The sequence below is a fragment of the Mastigoproctus giganteus genome, chromosome 1 (genome assembly GCF_048544385.1).
Source record: "Mastigoproctus giganteus isolate SK-2022 chromosome 1, ASM4854438v1, whole genome shotgun sequence".
NCBI classification, from domain to species: Eukaryota; Metazoa; Arthropoda; class Arachnida; order Uropygi; family Thelyphonidae; genus Mastigoproctus; species Mastigoproctus giganteus.
In genome coordinates, this window is record NC_143575.1 from 265,403,313 (window position 1) to 265,430,157 (window position 26,845).

Genomic DNA, 26,845 nt, shown 5'->3' on the forward strand with positions numbered 1-26,845 from the left:
ATTAATCAGATTTCTTCCAGTGAGCCACTCCACCAATAAAATCCCTGGAGAACAGTTAGGAACTGCACATCGTAAGAATTATTGTGGCTCCCGCGAAACGTGGTTCAAATGACATCCCTCTCTGAAAATCGGAAAAATAGCTGCCTTTCTCACAGCAAGAACTCAGCAGCCCAAGGAAAGCGGAAAGTATTTATGTAATACTAAGAAAGTGGTGCCATAGCACGTGAAAACCTAGCAACTGTTTCCTCAGCGAGTATATAATACATTAATATTAATCTCTCTAAATGTGTAATTTGGTTTCTTCTTCGTGTTATAATATAAGGAATAAATCAAATAAAGAAAGGTGAGGATCTACTTACCCAATTGTACCACGGAAGGCTTAGTACAAAGTACGAGGCGTCCACTATTATCCTCAAATGTACGTGGTGGCTGTTAAGGAGAAATGCATCACGTGAAAACCTTGACTAGTGTCGCTCTCGACAGAGACATTTCGGTGCCTCCATGATTATGACACCCAGCGTCCGCTCAAGGAAATCCCTTTGGAAGTAGAGTGCTTTTGATCAGTACACAATAGATGTATAGCACGTGTCACGCGATTGCAATCTCTTATCAAAAAATCCTACAGATATACTCTAAATATCCTTGCTTTAAGTGCCTATTGTTAAGTTGCTCCACTTGAAATATTCCACTTTCGCAATCTATCCAATAACGAAGAAGTCTGGAAAGAATATCATTTTCTTATATGTATTTTTAAACGATTTAATGTATGCAGAAGATAACGCATTTTATAAGCATCTCCTAACAACCCCCCCCCCTTTCGTGATATGAATTTTTTATGTCCATCCCATATCCTGGATATGTTGATACACTGCTCGACAAAATTAACACAACAAAATGTTTTTCATTAATATTTTATTGTGAATTGTCGCCGAAAGCAAATATGTGATATGCACTGAGTGATCGCTGAATTCTGACCACCCTTATGAAAACGGAATGCGACCCGTTGACCACGGGTCGCATTTAGTCGACTTATGTAGCATAGATAAGGTGTCAGTGGTTCGGTAGGTAGTAAAATTCCGAGCGTGATGGGTAAAAGGAAGGATTTATTGGACTTTGATAAAGGACAGATTGTGGGTGCTCGACGAGCTGGGGCCTCGATTTCCCAAACGGCTGAACAGGTGGGGTGTTCGACAGCCGCTGTTGTTAAAGTGTTCCAGGACTGGCGTCAAAATGGTCAAACGACGACCCGACGGCAAAACTGCAAAGGTCAATGAAAGGTTGAGGTTAGAGGTGAGCGCCGGGTCCGACGGCTCGTACAGCGAACAGGCGCAGCACTGTTGAATAGTCGACTACACAATACCACGTAGGCCAACCCGGAATAATATTTGGCATGACCATGCCTTGCACGCAGAGGCCATACCAGCAGACAAACCCTAGGGCATCCTCTTCTAATCAAGGTTCATCGGCGTAAAAGACTCGTTTGGTGCAAAGAGAAGGCAAGTTGGACGTTAGAAGACTGGAAGGAGGTTTGCTGGTCGTATGAGTCACGTTATTCACTCGACACCGTGGATGGTCGTGTACGGATTTGGCGTCAACAACATGAGGCTCTTGATCTATCATGCATGGTATCAAAATTGCAGCCCGGTGGAGGCGGGTGTATGGTGTGGGGCATGTTTCACTGGGAGGAACGTTACCCCTGGTGCATGAGGAACAAGGTTTCATTGGTCTCCCCTATCGTCAGCAGCTTGCTGTGTACACCCCGCTATGTTACACTTTTTCCCGATTGGCGATGGTGCCTTACAAGTTGAAAAAGCGCCGAGTCACCTATTACAGATGGAACACTGCATACTGCTACAAATGTACAAACTAGAACATTCAGGACAAGTTACTGCTGTAGATAAAGGAATGGTTCAGTTGGAGAAGGCCGAGAATTGTTACCAATGAACACTGCTCTTCGTGGACTAACGTCATTAATAAAGTTCAAAAGGGTTCGGTGTTGGGCACATTCTTGGTTTCTGTGTTTATTGGTATTATTTCTGAAGGTATATCAAGCTTAATGTGTAAGTTTAAAAATGATAGGAAGGTTGGCAACAGTGGTCAGTAAGAGGCAATTGAGGGCGGGGGCAATTACAATTGAAGTTGAACCTTGACAAATTCAAAATTCTACATAAATGAAGCAGTAACCTCAGATTAACGTACCCACTCTATGGTACTAAACCCAGGTTAATTGCCAATGAAAAAGACCTGGGGTAATTGTGTACTCCGATATGAAGTTCTCTTAGCAGCACTGACAGGATGCTATGGAAGCACATGCTTTTGTCAGAGAGATACAGGAATTTTTCTCACAGGGAAAAAGAGGTGATATTCCATTTTATGTAGGCCATATCTTGAGTTCTACTGGTCTGGAAGCTTCATTTTAGAAAGGATATAGAGCAGCTACAACGACTACAGAGAACGGCAACGAGATTAGAGAGTGGAACGACAGGTTTCTTTTACCAAGGCAGACTTAGATATGAAATTTTCGACATCTGGAGGCTAGGAACCTGAGATTCTGGTATCTAAAGCGTTGAATTGCTTGAGAGAGGTCAATGCTGATGGGATTCATCCTCGTATTCAGACTATGCACATAAATTCAAATTGAGGGAGGATTGTTGCAGAATAGATGTGAGGAAGTTTGTTTTTAGCCAAATGGTGGTTGAGTGCCGGAACAAACTTCCATCTGATCCTGTGGACGTGTATTAGCTCAGATAAATTCAATGAAGAACAAGACAAGCTGTGGAAAGGAATGGATAGGTCAAATGGGAAATGGTTTTTTTTTTTTTTTTTTGGCTGATGCTGCATAAGCATGCTTTCGAAAATCAATTTTACTAATACTAATCCACCACAGAAGCCTTCGTGGGTAGCACTATTGGTAGGATCACCGTTTTCTCCACACTGGGTGACAAAGGCTTGACTCCGAGTCCGGATGATGACATGAACTTTTATGGACCTTTTACACAACATGCTGAATTAGTTGGTGTCAGGCGAAGGTAGCATGGTTTCTTTCTACCAGAAACTCAGTTTTTCGTCCATAAAACAAAAATTAGTCTCCAGAAGTCACGCAATTTACAGACAGAGCACCATGGCCTAATCCGCCGATATTCTTAAAAACCCAGCAACAGCATCGGGCTGTAGTGTGCTGTTGTTGTTGATAGAAGAATTTAGAAGAACCGAATCAGCAACAAGGGCCATATAGCTTCGTGTCTTTAAGTTGATAGTATTCTGTGGTGTATTTTCCTATACTGTACTTAGAAGAACCCAATAAAGATATCACCCATCTTGATTTGCCTCCAAATTCACTTGACCACAATTTAATTTAGCACCTGCGAATTGTTTGGGAACGAGAAGTTTGGTTACATTGTCCATTGCACACAATAGATGCAAGGGAATGTGCAACCAATAGATGCAATGGATTGTGCAACCAACTGCTGTCGGCTTGTAAGTTTATTTTTCATTCAAACAAAATTGGCAAACTGATCATTAAAACCCGAAAGGTTGCTATGAAAGAAACTATATGGATCCTTAAGAGTTAAAAGCCTAACCAGTTATTTTGGTACGGTTGGTAGAGAACACTTGGGAGTGTTAAAGTCTCGCTGGGAATGTTAGAATTTGCAATTTCACCTCTGGGATATATTGATAACTCATGTTCTCAGAGAAGTTCTAAACAACCTACAACCAAAAGATATTTTCGTATCACTTCTGCTAATATGTCCAGTAATATGCCAGTTTTCTTGATGCGCAAGGAGCTTCTGATTTACTTGTTAGGATCTAGCTGTATTGATCAAACAGTGTCTTTCGATTTTTGGGAGAGGAAACTTCACGATCTACTCCTATTAATACGAACAGATTCTCAAAGAACATAGGTCTTTAGCAAATTGGTTCGGTCCTTCTGCTTTGTAAAGTGAAACGGATATCTCTATATACTGTCCATCTTATCTTAGTGTTTTTTGTAACATCTTTTGTAAGGTTGTTTAAGTTTTTAATTTCAATACTTTATTGCCTATTTTTAACTTTAACAGAAAGGCGACCTTCAGTCATGAATGAGGATGTGTTTAACTCAGAACAACTTTCTTTTCATTTTTATTTTTTATTTTACATTTGAGCAAGTGAATATAAAAATCAAATACAAACGATAATTTATTTACGGACTGGTCCAGACAGTTTTTCTCGAATCTTTCTTTTCACAAGAATCCACTTTATCTGAAATGATATATAAATAAGCATTTTAACAAAATTTTCCCATTACATTAAAACAGATTTCTAATTTAATTTAAGAAATAGTAATACTACTGAGATAATGTTAAGGAAATGCACTTTTCCATGTCATAAATTTTAAACTGGATTTATTAGTAAGTTAGGAAACGTCAAGGTCCTGCAAAAGAGAGGCAGTTTGTTGCCTGGATCAAATAACTTAGTTCAAAAACCACTCGCAGAACACCCTCGTAGATACCACAGTTCATAAGATCGCCGTCCTCTGCACATCGGCTGGAAAAGACCTGAGTTTCAGTCCCGACGATGAGTGAAGGAATTTTTAGGGGTCTTTTTAACAAAGTGGCAGAGTTACTAGGTCTGAATGAGATTAGCACAGGGTTTTCTCCCGGAAATTCGGGTTTTTCGTCCACCAAACAGAAAATCGACTTCCGAACACACGGAATTTACAGACAATATATAAGATAGTATGAATCAGAGCTGTAATACTCAATATGTTCTACGTTGATAATGATATTAGTAAATTAATAAGAGGAGTTTACCTCAATATAGTACGTGGAACACTTCCGTATGATACCCTCCAGAAATTAAAACGGAAAAAACGAAAAAATCGACAACTTACCGGTACATTAAAGTAAAATATAAATAATTAAATAATCAATTTAACACAATTCAAAACAATTAAAATTCAAATTAACGCAATTAAAAGAATCTAACGAAAATATTCAAAACGATTTTCCTTCCTGAAGCTGACAATGCTTTTCGACCGACTGTCGTGATCACAGGAATGAAAATTACCGAATCAGGCTAAACCTGCAACTTAAATAGTGATTATATGTCTTCGCGCATGCGCGTAAAGGTCCACGCATCGGAGATCAAATATGGCCGCCGAACATTAACAGAATTCTCGTGTAATTTAATTTCAACGGTTTCTGCAATTAATAGTCGCGTATAATTACGTTGAACGTTAAGTATTTTGGCCTCGTTAAATAAAAAAGTATGTTTTTCGTTAATGGCATGAAAGGCTAATTCTGACGCTGCTGAACGAGAAGCACGAACTGAGGCTTCGTGTTGATTTACACGAATATTAAGAGAAAACCGCGTCGAACCCTGGTAAGACGAGTCGCAATCACCGCAAGAAATGTTGTATACTAGATCATTAATTTGTGTTGCGAACGCGGAAAGAACCGAGCGATTGTTCAGTATAGTGTGTAACTTCCGTATAGGCCTAGCTATAATTTGAAATTCGGTATCTTTAAAGAATCTGTTAAGCTGTTTGTGCCACTGTTCAACATATGGGACAGAAATAAAGTATTTTTTGATATTACTATTGTTGATTGGTGTAGTATTTTTTATCCTATCCTTAGCTTGTACCCTAATTCGATTTATTGTGTTAATGGGATAACCCCTGTTCAAGAATCTGCTAGTTAATATTTGTATTTCTGAGTCTAAAGCAGAATCCGTCGTTGAATATTTATAGGCATTTAGAAATTGATTAAAGATAATCGATCTTTTGTAGGTGAACGGGTGGTAGCTATTATAATGTAGAAGCATACCGGTGTTTGTGGGTTTTCGATAGATGCTAAATTGTATTTTGTTCGAGTCACGGGTAAGCGTGAAATTTAGAAAGTTTAATGACTTAGTATCCGTATCTTCCCTTTCCAATGTACATTTGAGTCTAGAATGAATATTATTAAACGAATGTAAAATGTCTTGGATAGTACTACTATCAGTAATAACTAGAACATCGTCTAAATACCTCCCATAGTATGTGATACGGGGACGAAAAGGTGTCAAATGTATCTGCTCAATCGTCGAGAGATAGATCTCTGACATTAAGCCACTCAGGCTCAAACCCATTGGTAATCCAAAAATTTGTTTGTACACCTTGTCTCGAAAGGTGATGTAGTTAGCCTCAGCTAATAGTTTAATTAAGTGAAAAATTTCCTTAATGGGCAGCTTCGTATAATTAATCGGTGTCGAGTTTTTATTTAACATATCCCAAATAATATCTAATGTGTATTCAACGTTTACATTCGTATATAATGAGGTAACATCTAATGAGAATAAATTGTCATTGTCGCCGAGTCTACAGTCTTTAAGATTATTAAATAATGTATCGTAATTCTTAATCCCAAATTGTATAACCTGTCTAAAAGGTTTTATAATATTATATACATGTGTGGCTAAGGCTGAAAATGCCGAGTTCCTGTAGGAAACAATAGGTCGAATCGGAAATCCAGGCTTGTGTAATTTTACCTGACCAAAAAGTGCAGGAATATTGTATGTTCTGGACTTCAATTCCTTCAACTGAACCATAGTAATGTAGTCGTTTTTACGATATGTGGTTAACGTTTTATTGTATTGATTTACCAAATTGGTAAACAGGGCCGGGTCCACTTCACGATAAGTGGAGGTATCAGACACAACTGAATCTAACTTATTAATATAATCATGTTTATCTAGTATTACCACTGTATCTCCTTTATCTGCCCTCTGTATAATAATGTCCTTATTTTCTCGAAGTTCTCGTAAAGCTCAATATCAATTACGCGTAATTGATATTGAATTTGGACTTCGTAGTGTTCCACAAAAAGATGTGTTTATTCAACAAGTTAACCAAGTAGTAAATAACATAAAAGAAACGCGACTTCCTAAATTGAATACACATGACAGTTCAGCTTTACGAGAACTTCGAGAAAATAAGGACATTATTATACAGAGGGCAGATAAAGGAGATACAGTGGTAATACTAGATAAACATGATTATATTAATAAGTTAGATTCAGTTGTGTCTGATACCTCCACTTATCGTGAAGTGGACCCGGCCCTGTTTACCAATTTGGTAAATCAATACAATAAAACGTTAACCACATATCGTAAAAACGACTACATTACTATGGTTCAGTTGAAGGAATTGAAGTCCAGAACATACAATATTCCTGCACTTTTTGGTCAGGTAAAATTACACAAGCCTGGATTTCCGATTCGACCTATTGTTTCCTACAGGAACTCGGCATTTTCAGCCTTAGCCACACATGTATATAATATTATAAAACCTTTTAGACAGGTTATACAATTTGGGATTAAGAATTACGATACATTATTTAATAATCTTAAAGACTGTAGACTCGGCGACAATGACAATTTATTCTCATTAGATGTTACCTCATTATATACGAATGTAAACGTTGAATACACATTAGATATTATTTGGGATATGTTAAATAAAAACTCGACACCGATTAATTATACGAAGCTGCCCATTAAGGAAATTTTTCACTTAATTAAACTATTAGTTGAGGCTAACTACATCACCTTTCGAGACAAGGTGTACAAACAAATTTTTGGATTACCAATGGGTTTGAGCCTGAGTGGCTTAATGTCAGAGATCTATCTCTCGACGATTGAGCAGATACATTTGACACCTTTTCGTCCCCGTATCACATACTATGGGAGGTATTTAGACGATGTTCTAGTTATTACTGATAGTAGTACTATCCAAGACATTTTACATTCGTTTAATAATATTCATTCTAGACTCAAATGTACATTGGAAAGGGAAGATACGGATACTAAGTCATTAAACTTTCTAAATTTCACGCTTACCCGTGACTCGAACAAAATACAATTTAGCATCTATCGAAAACCCACAAACACCGGTATGCTTCTACATTATAATAGCTACCACCCGTTCACCTACAAAAGATCGATTATCTTTAATCAATTTCTAAATGCCTATAAATATTCAACGACGGATTCTGCTTTAGACTCAGAAATACAAATATTAACTAGCAGATTCTTGAACAGGGGTTATCCCATTAACACAATAAATCGAATTAGGGTACAAGCTAAGGATAGGATAAAAAATACTGCACCAATCAACAATAGTAATATCAAAAAATACTTTATTTCTGTCCCATATGTTGAACAGTGGCACAAACAGCTTAACAGATTCTTTAAAGATACCGAATTTAAAATTATAGCTAGGCCTATACGGAAGTTACACACTATATTGAACAATCGCTCGGTTCTTTCCGCGTTCGCAACACAAATTAATGATCTGGTATACAACATTTCTTGCGGTGATTGCGACTCGTCTTACCAGGGTTCGACGCGGTTTTCTCTTAATATTCGTGTAAATCAACACGAAGCCTCAGTTCGTGCTTCTCGTTCAGCAGCGTCAGAATTAGCCTTTCATGCCATTAACGAAAAACATACTTTTTTATTTAACGAGGCCAAAATACTTAACGTTCAACGTAATTATACGCGACTATTAATTGCTGAAACCGTTGAAATTAAATTACACGAGAATTCTGTTAATGTTCGGCGGCCATATTTGATCTCCGATGCGTGGACCTTTACGCGCATGCGCGAAGACATATAATCACTATTTAAGTTGCAGGTTTAGCCTGATTCGGTAATTTTCATTCCTGTGATCACGACAGTCGGTCGAAAAGCATTGTCAGCTTCAGGAAGGAAAATCGTTTTGAATATTTTCGTTAGATTCTTTTAATTGCGTTAATTTGAATTTTAATTGTTTTGAATTGATTTTGAATTGTGTTAAATTGATTATTTAATTATTTATATTTTACTTTAATTATTTATATTTTACTTTAATGTACCGGTAAGTTGTCGATTTTTTCGTTTTTTCCGTTTTAATTTCTGGAGGGTATCATACGGAAGTGTTCCACGTACTATATTGAGGTAAACTCCTCTTATTAATTTACTAAGACAATATATAAGGAGTAATGTGGCATTTAGTTGCTGATGCACCTAACTGGTACACCTGAAATTTGTCTCTTTGCACATCAAACTGGGTTTTCTCTCTTTGCACATCAAACTGGGTTTGTGAAAACCTCAGGAAATCTCTGCTTCAACTACCTGTGGACTAAATTCCCATCGATTACCCAACAGGAACTAAAACAAGGAATTTCTGATGAGGGAACTATGAATAAAAGAGAAAAACAAGCATGGATTATTTTCCAGTCTTTTGAGAACTTCTTAGAGAACAACAAGAATCCAGACTACAGGAATATAGTTGAAAATAAGTTGGCAAACTTCAAGAAGCTCGGTGTCACATAAGTGTCAAAGTGCATTTTTTACATTCCTACAACAAATAATTCCCAGAAAATCTCTGAAGTGGTAGTGAAGATGAGTATGAGAGGTTGCACCGGGACATTAAAAACATGGGATGGCTGACTATTGCTGGATGCTGAAGAGGAACTCTGAAAAGGAGAAGAATCTGTGAGATAATCAAAGAAACGAAACTTTGACCAATTGTATATAGATTTTGAAAATGAGAGGTGGCTGATTAGTGCAATTTTTATCACACTGCCTTTTTAATGGTGTTTTAACATGTATTTAAATACAAAATTCTGGTAAAAGAAGCATTTTATTATAATATAAATGCACAAATTCTGCAAAAATTTATGAAAAATCAAAATTTCTTCGATGATTTCTTAAAGGAACCAGGCGTGATGGAAATATAAACGGGTTATTTTTGAAATCATCATCAGAAAATTATTCAGACACACCCTTTTTTGCAAAAACATCATTGAAATTTTTCAAAATGCAGAGCAGTGTTAATTATTCTGTATAAAATCTTCTAAACACCATTAATAATATTATTAAACTATTTAAAATCGTTAAAATTTATTAACATTAATAAATTAATGCAGCAACTCACTTTGTGATCAACACATGGATATAAAACTGAATACATTTCTTCAAGCACTTTTCAAAATACCCAAATAATTACAATAAACACCACTAAATTAATATTTGAAAATTATCATTTAAGAAAAACAGGGTAACATCTACCAAATAAATATTTAAAACTATTTAAATCTACTATATTCAGTGCTTGACATGTGACATTAATTTCGACTATAATCCTGTGAAATTCGATGCTAAAAATTCAGTAGACTTGTTTTCCAATTAAAACGTCACCTAATTATGATCAAAAACAAAGATTAAACACTAAATAAACAAGTTCGGAGTAAACTAACCTGTCCATTGTAACAAAAAGGGCACATAATATTGCCAGAAGGCACACTGCCTGGAACGAAGTCCACGACCTATCGAACTCGACTCTGCTTTATCGAAAATGAAATACTCCTTTTTCTCCGTTGTGTACAGAGGCCATTTTTCATTGCCTTCAGAGCCATCTGGGGACAAATTCGGATTGCTAGAACACAGAATAGGTGAGATTAAAATAAAAATAATAAAATTAAAAGAAGGGCGCATTGGCCCGATGACACTGGACTACCAGCCTGATAGACGTGGGTTCACTTCCTGCTTTGGCGAAAGCGAACGCTTCTCCATCACACTGGGAAATAGATGTAATAAAAGTAATAAATCACAATAAATATAACAAGATAACAATTTTTAAAATAATTGCGAAAGTCACTTTAGCCCAAAGAGTGAAAAAAAAACCCAACAAACTTAATCGGGCCATCGACGTGATTCGAACCGGATCCTTATTGAAGCTAGGGTGGGTAGGATGGTTTTGATACCACTGAGCTACATGCGCACGCCAGCTAAATAGCAGAAAGTTTGGAAGTGATTGAGCAAACGATGCAAGAAGCAATTATACACTGCCTATATCGATTACCGCAAGACCTTCGACTCCGTGCCTCATAGCTGGCTAATTGAGACGCTGATGATCAACAAAGTAAATCCGACAGTGACAAACTTCGTAGAAACAACCATAGCAAAATGGAGTACAACCATCATGGTCAAGAACATCACAATTAGACCGATCCCCATTAAGAGAGGAATCTTTCAGGAAGATGCACTGAGTCCGCAGTGGTTCTGTTCAACACTCAACTCACTATTCACCATGCTCTACAAACACTTCATGTAGACGCTTCCATGGGAGGTGTTTATTCTTCTGAATTGGCTTCCATTATTCCTGCTCTTTCTTTCAAACTGGTCGGAATATATGCCGCAACTAGTCAGCATCCATTTACTCTCCAAAATCAAACTGACAAATTTAACTGTCCTTCTTCCTCAATTATTCTTTCAACTTCTGTTTTCTGGAATATCTTCCCTTCTCACGTATTTCCTGAAAATTGCAATGTGCAGAAATTCAAATCTAATGTCAACAATTGTCTTCTTTCATCTTCTCAACCGATGCGCTGTATAGGTTCTAATACCTTTCGTGTTTTCTTAAAGAAAAGAAAGATCAGACACAAAAATATCTTTTACAATGTAATTTTACTTACATCATCATGTATTTAAAATTACACGACAATTGCCGAAGTAATACACAGTTTGAAAAGAAAAAACTTACCCTGTTTTGGCAAAATTTGCCCATAACCTCATAATGCGAGAGGACAAGAATATTTCTTCGGGGCTAATTTTCATTAATGGATTCAAAAAAATTCCCATCACATAAGATTGATCTGAACCATGAGCAACTCCCATCCACTTTGAATGAAATCCTTCCATCAATGGAGGTCCATGGTGTTCGAAACTGTAAAGATAGACATCATTTTCTGCATTGGCAAAATTTCGAGCAAACTGCTCAGTTGGACACACAAAATGGCGGTCACCCACAGACTTATCGACACCATCAACGTAGTCCGATCCTATCCAATCTTTGTATTCCTGGATAATGGACTGTTCCATCAGCTCGTTATCGAAAGGAAAGTATGTCCTCAGAGATTTCAAAAAATCCTTATACGTGATGGTGAGGTTATCAACCACTTTGAAAATATCGGGGAGGTCCATAAGTAGAAATATAGATCCCTCGTTTAAAGTTGCACCAAGGAGAATGCTCGTGTTTTTGAACTTCTTGTTTTTCAGTAATATTTCCGGATCTTCCTCAATGAATACTCCGTCTGTTACTGGAACGAACGAAAAATCCAAAGCTCCATGAAGTTTGCCGTCATGATTCATTAAATCCTGTGCATCTTTCTTCAGTAGACACTCCATGACATCATCAAGGTTGTTTTTATCATGAGGACAACCCACGGATTTCGCCAGTTTTAGACCTTGAATAATGGCCTTTCTTCTATCGTGCAAGGCCCAAGGAGACGTTGCAGTTCCACTCTGCATGATGGCTCGATTGAACAAGTTTCGACTGAGAGGAGACAGAAGGTGGTAACTCACACTTGCACCGCCTGCACTCACTCCGAACAACGTTATATTTTCTGGATCACCCCCAAAATCAGCAATATTCTCTTTAACCCAACGAATCGCCAAGGTCTGGTCAAGCAATCCCACGTTTCCTGGTGCATCAGGACGTCCAAAATAGAGAAATCCTAAACTTGCGACTCGGTAGTTCATTGACACTACAATGACCTCTTCCTCAGAAACTAACACTTTAGGATCGTTGAAAAACACATCGGTAGACCCACCGACAAAAGCCCCACCGTAAATCGAGATCATAACTGCAGCTTTCTGAGGTCTAGGGTGTGGAACCCACACGTTTAACTTTAGACAGTCCTCTTTGGGATTCTTAGGTGCTAACAAGGCTCTCAACTGTTCACTGGGAATCTCATCCGTATGATGTAAATTTGATTGCATACATGCATCTGGAAGCTCGGTAGCATCCAAGGTATCAGTCCACGCTTCAGCAGGCTCTGGTGGGCGGAAGCGATATTTCCCTACAGGAGGTCTGGCATATGGTATTCCAAGGAATGCATCAACAGATTTCCCGCCTGGTGTTCCAATACTTTTACCTTTAATTAGTCCTTTTGGAGTGTTCACAATAAAATCTTCTGATGCTGCTGCTGTTTTAGCATAGTCTCCAAAACAGATTGCAAATGCTGCAATTACGAAGATGCAGTTTCTGAATCCCATTGGTAAAAATATACTTGCTTTTGGTGTTGTTATTATGATTCCTCCAAAAAAAATCGATGTCTGTAATAAGAGAAAAGAATAGTTAGCTGATAAAAAAAAAGTTATTACATGTTTAGAGTTAAAAATTGTATAATTAACTCATTAATTAATCTTTTTGCTTAGTATTAATTTATTGTTAATGTTCTATTATTATTACTTAAAATAGTCCATCAGTCATTTGCAAGGAATGAAATAATCATTATCCCTCCTCAACATTTTCTAATAGTATTTTTGAAAGACTTCACCCATGGGATCGTTGGAACAGAAGCCCAAGGAAAGCGCAAAATATTTATTTTGTTGTTGTTGTTATTTGGTTTTAGGGAGCATTAGCATCTAAGGCCATATTGCTCCGGGGATATGCGGTGGTCATTCCCTGACCCTTCCGCATTCAATGTTGTGATGAATTATGAGGTGAAAGGATACATTGGGGAAAATTCTCTCAATTTGTTTGAGCATGGAGAGGTTGGATTTGAATTGCTTGTTTTCTGGATGTTCCCTGTTAGGGGCAGCTATTACATTGGCCAAGTTTGGTAAATCGCATGCACAAGTAATTACCTTTGCAAGAAACATGACTTCAGAGTCGTTGATCATCTGTTGCAGAGGCTTTGTTTTTAAGTTTTCATAAAGATGTTGCCTGAACGTTGTATGGGGAAAACGAAGCTTACTATTGAGCCAATTAAAAACCCAATATTCGAGAGCAAGGAGTTTCTTGGTTATTTGAGGAGCACCAGACCAGATTTCGGAAGCATAGGACAGAATGGGAAAGATGCATCTTTGAACATGCTTAATGACGTTTTTCTGTCTTGAATCGCTGCTGGTTCTTGTTTGATTAACCATTTTGCTTTTTGAGCAACATATAAATAGTGGGCATTAAAGGAGAGATTTTTATCCAAAAAATAACTCCAAGGTCTTTGTGAGCATAAACATTTGGGTTTGAGACATCTTCAATTTTAATTTTTATGTCGTTGGGTTGTTTTTGAAGGGAATAAGTAATTTTAACAGAGTTTCTTGCATTTATAGAAAGATTGAGTTCTTTCAGGTACTTGGCGATTTCACAAATCTTTGAATTCGCATCATTGATAAAATTGCGAATATCAGGATATGATACATTATTATTAATCTGTAAAAATCTATAACTTGGTTTCTTCTTGATGTCATAATATGAGGAATAAATCAAATAAAGTAAGAGGAGGACCTACTTACCCAACTGTACCACAGAAGGCTTACTACAAAGTGCGAAGGCGTTCACGATTATCTTCAAACGTACGTGGTGGCTGTTAAGGAGAAACGTATCACGTGATAATCTTGATAAGTGTCGCTGTTTACAGAGCCGTTTCGGTGCCTCTGTAGATAGAGAGGCCCAGCGTTCGCTCTAACAAATCCCTTTGGGAGTAGATTGCTTTTGATCATTACACAATAGTGGTATAGCACGTGTCACGCGATTGGAAACTGTTATCAAAACAAAGATCCAAAGATATTCTCTAAATACACCCGCTATAAATGTCTATTGTTAAGATGGTCCACTTGAAATGTTCCACTTTCGCAATCTATCTATTAACAAAAAAGTCTGGAAAGAATTCCATTTCTTATATATTTTTAATTGATTTAATACAAAGTTGATCGTGTATGGAAGATCCATCCATCATGCATGGTATCAAAAAGGCATGCCTGTGGAGGTGGTTGTATGGTGCTTGGCATATTTCACCGGCACGAACTTGGACCCTGGTGCATGAGGAACAATGTATCAAAGTATTCAAAGTATTTTATTATTTTCTGCGGGCTCCAGGGTTTCCCCTATCCGCCGCTGAAGAGTAACTGTACATTATTTACAATTTATGGTTTAGCAAAACATCTTCTGATCCAGCATCTTCACAGGAATGATTACAAACAATAAATCTCTTGTCTGAGACCAATGTAGTATAGCCGCACATTTTTGACCACACTGGATATCCATAACACTTGCAACTAAGTTATTACAATTTGTTGAAGGCACCAATTTCTATATTAACCTTCACAACTTATACAACTATACAGATAGTTAGGATCTACCAGTTCGGTTACAATGTGGTCCGATATATATCTTACAATTTATACAATTTAAGATTTACAATTTATGAACCTTATTACAAGCCGAACCCAGAGTAAATAACTTTGAGTTTAGGCTGCCATGCCCGGATAGAAGGAAAGTTAGGTGAAGACCCGGGTTAAACCAGGGCCAATGTTTTTTTGTCAAAATCGGAAACTTGAGGTATAAAAGGGGTAGTAATTCTTCCAGTGTTGGCATTAGTCCATTCGTTTTGCCATTCCTGGAGGAACTGGTTTCTTAATCTTTCACTGGCACGTCCAGGTTAACAGAAAACTGGTTGAACTGTGCTGCAATACCCTTCCTTCTACAATACTGAAAGTAATTGTACAGCACCTCGTATTTAATTGGTAGTTTTCCGTTGATGACCTGTAGTGCTGACCTTGAAATTGTGCGACAAGCTCTTGAAGTTGCAATCAGGAAGAAGCGCTGGGCTTGAGTCAAGATTTTTTCCACCGTGACTCCGCGTATACTGGGGCCCCAAGCGCCCGCAGCATAACAGACAATAGGAATAAATATACATTTGTAGTACAGCTTGAGAGTGGAGGGTTTCATACCCCAAGAACCTTTGGTAATTCTGATTAATTTGCCTGTCAAAGTCTTGATTTTGCTTAGTACGTATTTGGGTAATGAATTGAAGTTTGTTATCTAACATAATTCCTAGGTATTTGTATGAGTTAACTAATTTTATCGATTGTTCTTTAATCTTAATACTTGGAGGTCTATTTGGGTCTAATTTTCCTTTGAGAAGAATTTGTTTTGTTTTTGAAAAAGAAATAGTTAATTTATGTGTACTATACCACTCATCTAGGTCTGATAGGACTTCAATAGCACGGATTTCAAGTTGTAGTCTGGAGTTTCCAGAAACAAGGATAATTAAATCGTCTGCGAAAGTGATCTTAGTAGTGCAATTATGTTCGGTAGCCAGCCACCCATCAAGGACCACGTTCCAGCATACTGGTCCAAGAACTGATCCCCGAGGGCAACCGCGAGTCACAGGTCTCGCAACAGAGCAGGATCCACTGGAGACCATAAGTGAGCGATTCTGGAAATAATCCGTGATGAGACGATAAATAGGCACGGAGACCCCGGCCTCTCGGACGTCTCCAGGACACTTTGCCACCAAACCGTGTCAAAGGCCTCTTTCAAGTCCACAAGGAAGCCGAGGACATACTTTTCATTGGAGGCTGAAACGTTATTAATAACTAGGTTTATGACATCCACTGTAGACATCCCAGCAGTGAAGCCAAACTGATATTTGTAGTTTAGGTTTCTTTCTCTATAGTGCTTTTGGAATCTCGCTACAATCAGCATCTCTAGTATTTTTCGAAGACCGGAAGTAGAGCGATTGGGCGGTATGAATTTGCCTGATTTGCTGTTTTGTTGGGATTCTTAATGAGTAATTTTTAAGATTTGATTTTTTCCAAGGAGAGGGGAATGATCCATATTGTAGGCAGGCATTAAAGAGGTTCATCATCAGTTGGGGACAGGTGCTCCAGATTCTTTTAACTACGATAACTTCTAATAGGTCCAGTCCAGGGCATTTGTCATCACGCAAAGTCGCAACAGCAAGACCTACCTCGTATCTGTCAAAATCATCTTAGTGGCTTTGGCCTACGTAGGAAAGATGTTCTAAACGAATGCCTGTTTGTACCGGACTTTCTGATACAGTTTCATCCTGCATAATCAATTCATCAAAATTGTTTCCATAGTCTGGCCATTGTCAGAGTTTCAGAGTTATCAGGTCTAAGTACAGAGGAGAATATTTCCCCCGGATGAATTTTGGCTGGAGTCAGCTTGTAGATCAAGCCCCAGGGCTCCTGGTCCATAGTTTGTTTAACTAAGCGTTTCCAAGAGGAGCGTTTAAATATTATAAATATTGTTGAAATATGTCCTTCTCGCGTTTTTGTATATTTCATTCAATCGGTTTATCTCGTCTTCAGGTCTACCATTTCTCCTAGCTCTCTGAACATCTCGTCTTGCGCTCTTTGTATGATTCCTTAGAGTAGAAAGGGTCTGGGACCACCAAGGAACCGAATTTTGTCTTCTCTGTTTCTTCTTAATCGTCTCGTCGCATATTTTGGCGATGATTGCCATCAATTCTTTTAGATGTTGGTCCAAAATAAGGTTTGTCAGATTTCTCAGTTTTTCCTTAAGTAGTTTCTCAAAAGGATTCCAATTGATTTGTCGAGTTTTGTATCTGGGGAAGTCATGAGTGCCTCTCAAAGCTGCTGCATTTTCATTAGATATTATGTCAAAGGTTATTACATTGTGGTCGCTTACCGACCAAGAGGAGTGAACAGCCCAGTTTTCTATGCATCTCCCGAATGTTGCATTCCACAGAGTGACATCTATGTAAGACTGACCAGAAGGGGATGAGTAAGTGGGCAGATGCTCGGGGGAGTGCCAGACAATCAATCCGTTAGTTATTATGAGTTCCTCCAGTAATTCACCTTTATTATTCGTTACGGGGCTGTTCCACATGGTGGAAGAAGCGTTTGCATCGATCATTATAACCATCTTTTTGCCTGATAACCTAATTAAAGCTGTCTCAAGGAAGTTTAGATAAGGCTCAATTTGTTGAGAATGCTGTGAGCGCTGCATGTAGATTGAGATGAAGAATATTTGTCCAAAACTACTTTTTAATATTATTTGCCTGATACAGGCAGGAACTTCAATTATCCAGTGTTTGTTGTTTTTGTTTTTAGCGTTAATCTTAAACTTCACCTTGACCCCCTTTTTGAAATCTTCCTCATTAACATTGTGCTCGCACAGGTTTTTGACATACAGATCCTCCAAGAATTCTTGGTCTGACATATCTTTTTGTATGTCATAGAATATCACAGTCGGGTTTAGTTTTCGGGGCGAGTCTACAATTAATTTGTGTTCCCCAAATTTCGGGCAGTTCTTTAATTTAGTAATGTCTTCATCAGTGGCAGTTTCAATTACAACGCCTCTTTCTCTAACTTTTGTGATAGATTTTATTTTAATCTGTTTAATTTCGGGTTTAAAATTCGTTGCAATCACCTGTTTAACTTCTTCACTCGTTTTTAATTCACACTTTTCACTAGCTTTAACCAATACTACATGCTTTGACCGAGTTCCCGAGGGACTCAGTTCAGCAGCAGTCTTTATGCCTGCACTCGCTGCAGCCACCTTAGTATAAGTGGCCACAGGGGTGGACATAGGCAAAACTCTCAAGTCTAAATTTGTTTTTAACCTCTCATTATCAATGGTGAGATCAATCACCAATCGTTCCAGATTTTACCAGCTTCCACCACCATGAGGGAGATAACGTTGGATCCTGACTTAAAAATATCTAGAAAATTATTTTTCAGAACACTTAAGTAATCCAAATTAAGCTACAGTTCGAATGCCCCGGGTTATTTACCGACTGAGAATCAGCTGCACCTTCAGGCGATCCCAGTTGGGGTAATTCTTTCCATAGCATATCTATAAATTCGTCTAAAGGTTCTTTCAACCCAGTATTTAGAAAGTCTGCAGCTAATATTAGATCTCCAGGCATGTCCGATAAAGAATAATCATCAGACATTATTACACTGTTAACAGTTTTCCTGTTACAAAACTAAACCACACCTGGAAGAAACACCTGACTTTAACTTAGTTCTGTAAGGCCTGAGTTTTCGTTCAAACCAGGAGCAGTACACAAGGAGAATTAGGGTTAAGCGATTTCTGGCTGCGCTGTATAGCAGTCACAGTCTTTGTCCTTGCAATCAGTCCAGTAAGGTAAGATCAGTTGGAGTAAGGCTACTTGACCCACATGCAGAATGGCATGTTAATCCGGACATGGTTCGTTTTACAGTAGGAATGTACTACAATTGTCTTTCCCATACTGTTTCAAATTCCTTATTTATGTGAAGGCAGTGAAGAAGCTTCAGGCAAGGATTAACCTGCAGGGGTCACTTCCATGCCTTCTTGCGAGGCTCGCGACCTTGACGACGTACCTTGAACAGTCTGACTATGGGAATATAGTCATTTATTAACAGAATTTTCGAAAGCAATTACTAAAGATTTTACCTGTTGTATCTGTCCTAGAGGATGGAGATTAACACTGTATGAAGTGTACATTGCGTCCTCACGATGGGCAAACTTTCAATACCGTTGGCGATTTAGATCCAACCAGAGAACTATGTTGAACACAGAGCACAGTAAAATGCAACCACACTGACAAACGCCACTTAGAAACCCCGGAACAATGTATCACTAGTCTCCGCTATCGATTGTGTACACCCAGCTATGTTACGCTTTTTCCCGAATGGCGATGGTGTCTTCCAAGATGACAATACGCCGAGCCATCGGGCATTTGTTGTACAGGAATGGCTTGAGAAACACAGTTCTAACTTCCAGCATATCTCTGAGTTAGTCGGTCTCAGTGATAGATAGCAAGGTTCTTCACAAAGAATATTCTCACACTCGCGAAACTGCTGACTGGGAGACGATGCCATTTCACCAATTTCAGTGATTTATTACGAACTGAGTTATATTGTATTAAGTTGTATTAATTTGCACTGACTTTTATGTCTATTAATCTAATAGTAATCTGCATAGATTACTATTGTAAGTACATTTAGGATTCCTTCAAAGTTTCTTTTAATTAATTGCGAGAATGTAATTTGGCGAGAGTTGTGTGGTTTCCTCTCCCACAAACAGAAAATCGAACATAGAACACATAATATATGCGACGCAATGTGGTCTAAGTCGCTGATGTGCCTGAATTCTTACAACAACCAACTAATCATAACCACACAGTGTGATATTATGATGGTTTCTCAACAACTATGGCCAACAAGTTTCTCAACAATTATGGCTGTCTATGCCGCTCACATTCGATGCAATGCAGCCCTAATGTGGTAAAACAAGAAGGGGTCCATTTTTGTTGAGCATTTCCAGAGAACTCGTTATAGTGCTCAGAATATTGTCCCAGAAAGAGAATGGTTTGGTATTCTGATAATGTGCAGTTCTTGTGATCCATCTACCGTCGGATGGATTTTAGAAATTAGACAAATTCCGGGAGCAAATCATGTAGAAGAAAATGATCACTTTTGCACTACATTATACAATAACCCCTCAACAAATCCATGTTTTGAATGCAGTATAATTGCGCTGCATTGCTTTCGGGAAACTGTTGCCGAGGGCAGTTCTTCAGGGTTTTTTCGTTTCTAGTGCTTCTGATAAAATTCCTTACGGTATGTTTTGTGTTGTCACATTAAAATTAAGGAAGCATTCTTTTGTACAATGCTTCAGAGCTCCAGCAATTAATAGCAAAAAGGGTTTCACTACAACCAATCATAGTATCTTCCACAGAGACACGATGAATGAATCAACAGAAAACTCCAATATTAGTAATACTTTATAGTAATTCTACATTACGAAATCCTTCTATGTTTTTTTTTAATATTTTGGTGTCCCCATATTTCTTCCCATCTGCTGGTACTTTTCCTTGAATTCATCTTTTAGTAATCTTCGAAGTGTGGAATCTCTGTAGATTTAATATTTTTAATTAACAAAACTTCGGATTTTCAGAGATCGTTTATTTGGACTTTGCACTTTGTTTCCTATAATTTTCTGAATCACAATTTACACCTTTAGGCAATGGATTAGTCACCACTCTTCCTATTGGTCCTTTCCGCAGCTCTTACTCTTGCTACCAGCTTTTCTTATTGATCCATCCGTGGTTACTTAACCTCGCTCAGAAATTATGGAAGGATCCCTCTCTGATTGGTCCATCCCCAGCAGTAATATCTATTTAATGATCTATCCGTCCCAGCAGATCATTAAATTATCGTAGTTTAGTCCCAGTACAGCATTTTACCAGGTAAGTTTCTTTCTTTATAAATTTTTCCCTTTTTTTTTTTTGTTGGTAATAACTAATATATTTATTAATTGTTTTCAATTTGTAAAAACTAATATATGATACATATTTTGTAGTTATTTAAATTACGGATATTTGGTTGATACATCAATATTTAAAACATTTTTTGCCATGGTTTTTTGTTCAATGTTTACAAATTTAGCAATAACTAATATATTTATTAATATAAGTTGATACCAATTCCACCGCTCAAGCGTTGGAACTGGTATCAGCTAATTATGATATAAAATTCACAAGAGTTGATTTTAATAATGAATTTGTTTTCATTTATTTCCAGTGGACTCTGCAATTTTTGTGATTTTCTGGAAAGTTTTAAACTGGATCTTTCGAAAATGTTTTCAACCAGCACCCAACTGAAGAAGTGGACATTTCGCAGCAGTGAGGAGTTGGAAAATTTTAGGAAGGAAGCAAATACTAAGTTTATTCAAGCTTTTGATAATGGAAGATCAGAAGAGATATCTAGAACTTACTTCTTGTCACCAGCAGAGGAGAAAGAGTTCTGCAAATACCAGGAATTATTGCTAAGAGACTTTTGTCGCATGTTTCTGCCACCATTGCCAAGATCAGTTATAGGAACTTCCTTCCATTATTTTAAGCGATTTTATCTTTATAATTCCGTAATGGATTACCATCCAAAGGAAATTTTAATAACGTGTGTGTATTTAGCCTGTAAAGTGGAAGAGTTCAATATTTCTAGTACTCAATTTATTTCAAACATAAAGGATGATAGAGAAGATGCTTTAGAAATAATTTTGAATAATGAATTTCTGTTGGTAGAAGAACTTCGTTTTAACCTCACTATTCATAATCCGTTTCGGCCGATGGACAGACTGTTGAATGATATGAAGACCAGATGTCAAAATATAGATCCTGACCGGTTTAGGCCTTTTATAAATGAATTCCTTGAAAAGATGTTCTTTACAGATGCCTGTCTCTTATTCTCACCTTCAGAGATAGCGCTTGCTGGAGTAGTGTATGCTGCAAACAAAACTGAGCAGGATTTGGAATTTTATTTATCGGAATTCGTTTTTCATCAAAGGACCAATGAGTTATCACTCATAAAACAGACAATTATTAATGTGTTGAATATGATACAAGACTTCAACATTCCTTCAAATGATTATGTTAAGGTCTTGGAGAACAAATTACGTATACTCAAGGATATAGAAAATACTTCAAATGGCGCAGATTGTAAAAGTAAATCTCGAAAAGTTTTAGAAGAAAAAGAACTGGTGTCCCCTGGAAAATGCAGTAGCAATTTGGAGGAAGAAATAGATATGGATTTCGAGTGGATCCAATCAGATAGTGATTCAGAAACAGTGTAATTTGCTCTTACTATTTTAATATCTTTGTAAAATAAAATGTCAAAGGAATCGATTTGTGCAATAAATATTTCCATGCTTATGTTTTTGTTATTATTATTATTTTTTAGACAAAATTGGTGTAACTAGATCTTAATGCGCATGAGTCATAAAGAAGTTAAATGAGCGCTATGAATAAAGTTCTGACTGCATAGATAATGGAGGTCTATCACCAATCTTTAAGATGCCTCCTCTTATCTAAAGAAATACACTCATTTATTCCTGAATTTTTGACTAATTAAACCATAAAACAAAGGGGCCGAGTTTGATTTTAAGATAAAAATTGTCGTTTCCCTATGTTGTTGAGATCTGAAAATAAAAGTATCTTCATTCTTAGTTTTCTGGACCAAAATTCCACCTGTTCTTGAGAATCTGAATAAACTTATAACCAGAATAAAATCGAATGTCTAGTTCAAGATATTGTCAAGTTACAGTTTTGAGAAAATAACATAACCATTGCAGATAAAGTGGACAAGACTTCACACACACACAGGTTTAATTTTTAGCTCTTCAACAACCTTTTATCAGCTGTTAAATTTACTTTGGAATAGATTTTACAAACCGCCATTGCAAATAAAACTGACAGAACTTCAAGGATACACACAATTTTAATTTTCAGCTTTTCAAGAATAGGTGTGGCTTTGACAAGTAAACTTTAAGAACACAGATAATTTTATTTTCAGAAAAAAAAGCTTTTCATCCCACACACAAGGTTCTGGGCGGGCGGCAGCCCTCCTCACAGCATGAACACTCCAAAATAAACTCCCAACATACAACTTCCCTATTAAGACCCACAATGCATTGCCACATAATTAATCACAAAAAAAAATCACTATGACGTCACAACCGATAGTTCGGTTCGTGAGTCATACGTCCACCTGGTACCACCACCCTCTATCGGTTGTGACGTCATTGTGAATAGTTTTAACCTTAAATATGTGGTAATACATTGTGGGTCTTAATAGGGTAGTTGTATGTGGGAGGATTAATTTTCGAGCGTTTATGCTGTCGGGAGGGTGACGCGGCACCTTGTGTGCTGGATGAAAAACTTTATTTTTCTTCTTGAAAATAGGTACAAGATTCACAACAAGTTCCAGGGCTTCACCCTACATTTCAGTGTGATTTAGCAGATGTTTCCAATCTGTCTAAAGAGAACTGAGGCACATCCAATCTTTTGATTTATATCGACGCCTTTTTCAAGATATGTTTGGGTGAGATCACTTAAAAATAAAACTTCACAACAAACGGTTGAGGCATTCAAACCTATTTTCAAAGAAGAAACGCCTTTCAATCTCAACTCAGACCAAGAAAATGAGCTTACAAATAAAGAGGTAAAAGCTTTATTTAAGTCTCTTAACATTAATTTCTATACAACTAGATTTAAAACAAGGCAGCAACAGCAGAGCGGTTCATCAGAACCCTGAAAGAAAAAATATTCAAATGGATAACTTAATCTAAAAGTAAGAAATATGTTCATATGCTTCCAGACATTTTCGATACTTATAATCGAACAACGCATCGCACCATTGGTATGCCCCTGAGCAGTCAGGGGCACCCCTACAGTCCTCCACTGTCCAACCCTGGTTGGACAGTGGAGGACTGTATACAAGTGTTGTGCTGGTCACATGAATGCAAATACCTGGCGAAATACGCCTACGGTCGTATTCCTGTATGGCGCAAGCAACACGAATCCATGGACCCGTCATGCATGAGGCCACCACACAGGCAGGTGGCCGAAATTGCATAATATTGGACATGGTTTGCTGGCAAGAACTAGGAACCCTGATGCGTATGAAACAACATTTCACTGGTGAGGTCTACCAGCAGCTCTTAGAAGACCATGTGCACCCTGCCATGTTGCATTTTTTCCTGGATAGAAATGGAATCTCTAAGGCGATATTGCGCGTGTCGTCGGGCTGTACTGGTGTTGTTGTTGTTATAGGGTTTTGAAAGCATCAGCAACCAGAGCCATATTGCTCTGTGGTCGATTTTCCTGTACTGTATCACTCATCTTGATTTGTCTCCAAATTTGCCTGACCTCAATCTAATGGAACAACTTTAGTTTTTTTTCGAACGGGAAGTGAGTTGTATGGACAGGTAATCGTCATCTGTTCCCATACTGTGAGAATAGATGACGTCTTCAGACATCTATTGGAGTCGATTACCATGCATGAATGGTTGTAGTGGTGACGTGTTGCATTTCTGATGTCGAAATGTCGTTAAGCATGCGTGTACCATCCGAGTTTATGTAATATATATATATATGGTGTGTGTCAATCGTCATAGTAGCCACACGTCTAACAGTCGATACAGATTCATTGTAATAGTTCGTTCTTTGCTGAAGATTTAAGTAAGTAACGCTTTCATAAATAATGATATTTAATATGTTTATACGATGTAAAATTTCATTTTAACCATGGTGGAACCGAAAGCTAGGCAATTTCAAGCTATAAATGTGGATGTATTCAAAATGTAGACAATTGTGTGTACCTGTAACTGGTTCCCCACATTCAACGAGGAAAGTCAATATTACAGGAAGCGCGTTATTTCATTGATGATATTAATTAAATACAAAAATAAAATTAGATTACATAAAACGTTGTTCTGAATTATGGAAAATAATTCATTTACCTTGAGGAGTTATGCGTATTAATGTTAGAGGAGGATTAGACACGAATACCTACCAAAGGATTAGACATTTTGAATAAATTAGTGGAGTTTGCGCCCTCGTAGGCAGCACGGTTGGTAGAATGACCGTCCCCCCCTCACACCTGGTGGAAAAGACCTGAGTTCGAGTTCCTTCCATGACGAGAAGATTTTTTTTCCGGGTATTTTTCCCAACGTGGCAGAATTAGTTGGTTTCAGCCGTGGGTGATGGTTTTTTCTCCCAGAATCGGAGGTTTTTCATCCAGCAAATAGAAAATCGACCAGAGAACACATGCAATTTATAGGCAGTATACACGAAGCAATATGCCTTTAGTCGTTGAGTCTCCTAAAACCACACTAACAACAACATAGTGGAATTTGTAAATTTAAATGAAATTGGTCATCCGATTATATCATTTTGTTTTGTAATTCGTGAAGAAAGTTTGGGTGCTGAGGCATCTGCAAAGCAACTAACTGAAGTTATGACTTTGTGGTGAACGTCATAAATATAAGTGTAGATGTTCATTTATAACATATAGGAGATTTAAATCTTGTTTTGGAAGAAATTGGTATGAATATGGTGACTTATCGCTACAATCGGAAGTTTGTTGGCTGACCAGAGACTAAATTTTAAATAGATTTTTAGCCTGTATGAATGAAATTGAAATATTTGGAGAAAATTAACAAATGAAATGCATTAAATCCATTACGAAGCAGGCTAACAAGAGAAAACTCAGAATCGTGTGCGCGGTTAAAATTAACAAAATACCAACCGTAATTATTAAATTTATTAAACCTTTCTGGAAAAATTCAGGATTAAGGAAGCCATTAAAAATTCTTAGGCTTCACGTACTTTCATCGATTTATTGTAGGGCAGTTTCCTAAGCAGCATGTTAGAGAGACAACTAGAAAGAATAATACTTGAATCCATCCCGAATTTGGCTATGCCCGGAACAAGGTGTACCCATAATCTGAAGTTCAACCCAGAGATTTCCCAATAATTTATTTTTGCATGACGGATAGGAAGTCAACAGCGAGGATTCCCAAAAGAGAATGGAAATGTTGAATAATTATATCGAACATAAATTCCGTTCCAGAAAAAATAATGGAGTCACTGAAGTGCAAAACGATGCACACAGGAGCTCAGTTATACTTCAGTCACAGCAGGCATTTGTTAAAGGGAAATCTTGTCTCACTAATTTGATTGGGAACTGTGATGCAGTGACAAAGGAACTTGATGAAATACATTTCATAACATATACTTGGATTTCAAAAAAGCTTTTAATACAATTGCACATGGAAGACTGCTGTAAAAACTAGAACATTGAGGTATTAAGGACAAGTTTCTGCTGTAGATAAAGGAATGGTTCAGTTGGAGAAGCTAGAGAGTTGTTATCAATGAACACTGCTCTTCGTGGACTAACGTCATCATTGGAGTCCAAAAGGGTTCGGTGTTCCGCCCATTCTTAGTTTCTGTGTAGGAATGACAGGAATGTTGGCAGCGGTGGCTAATAAAATACAGTTGGGGGAGGAGAAATTACATTTGAAATTTAATATTGACAAATGCAAAGTACTGCATATGTGTAGCAGTAACCTCAGATTACCGTACCCATTCTATGGGGCTACACCCAGGTCAGTGATCAATGAAAGAGAACTGAGGTAATTGTGTAGTTCGATATGAAGTTTTCTTAGCACTGCTAACAAGATTCAGCGGAAGCACATGCGTTTTTAGGCCACATCTGTATACGGGTCAGAAAGCTTCAT

The 26,845-nt window shown here is 37.6% G+C and overlaps 1 protein-coding gene and 1 pseudogene across 1 annotated transcript; one reads left to right on the forward strand and one right to left on the reverse strand.

Annotated features, from left to right (window-relative positions):
- Positions 1-4,149: 4,149 nt before the first annotated feature.
- On the reverse strand, positions 4,150-18,367 carry LOC150091921 (cholinesterase-like). Its single transcript, XM_090370256.1, has 4 exons — positions 17,084-18,367; positions 11,546-13,119; positions 10,260-10,438; positions 4,150-4,239 (listed from the first exon to the last, which is right to left on the reverse strand). Exons 1-4 carry the CDS (start codon positions 18,365-18,367, stop codon positions 4,181-4,183), a joined length of 3,096 nt encoding a protein of 1,031 aa, XP_090226382.1. The 3' UTR covers positions 4,150-4,180.
- A 3,039-nt stretch (positions 18,368-21,406) lies between these two features.
- Positions 21,407-22,399, forward strand: LOC150091922 (cyclin-H pseudogene; annotated as a pseudogene).
- The last annotated feature ends 4,446 nt before the right edge of the window (positions 22,400-26,845 follow it).

What these genes read in the sequence shown, in the direction of transcription:
- LOC150091921 (XM_090370256.1), bottom strand. Translation starts at nt 18,367, where the DNA reads ATGTCCACCCCTGTGGCCACTTATACTAAGGTGGCTGCAGCGAGTGCA. An exon ending in TGAATGAAATATACAAAAAC is followed by an intron (nt 13,120 to 17,083) that starts GCGAGAAGGACA and finishes CTCTTATTACAG; the next exon opens with ACATCGATTTTTTTTGGAGG. An exon ending in CTTTTTGTTACAATGGACAG is followed by an intron (nt 4,240 to 10,259) that starts GTTAGTTTACTC and finishes ATATCATTTCAG; the next exon opens with ATAAAGTGGATTCTTGTGAA.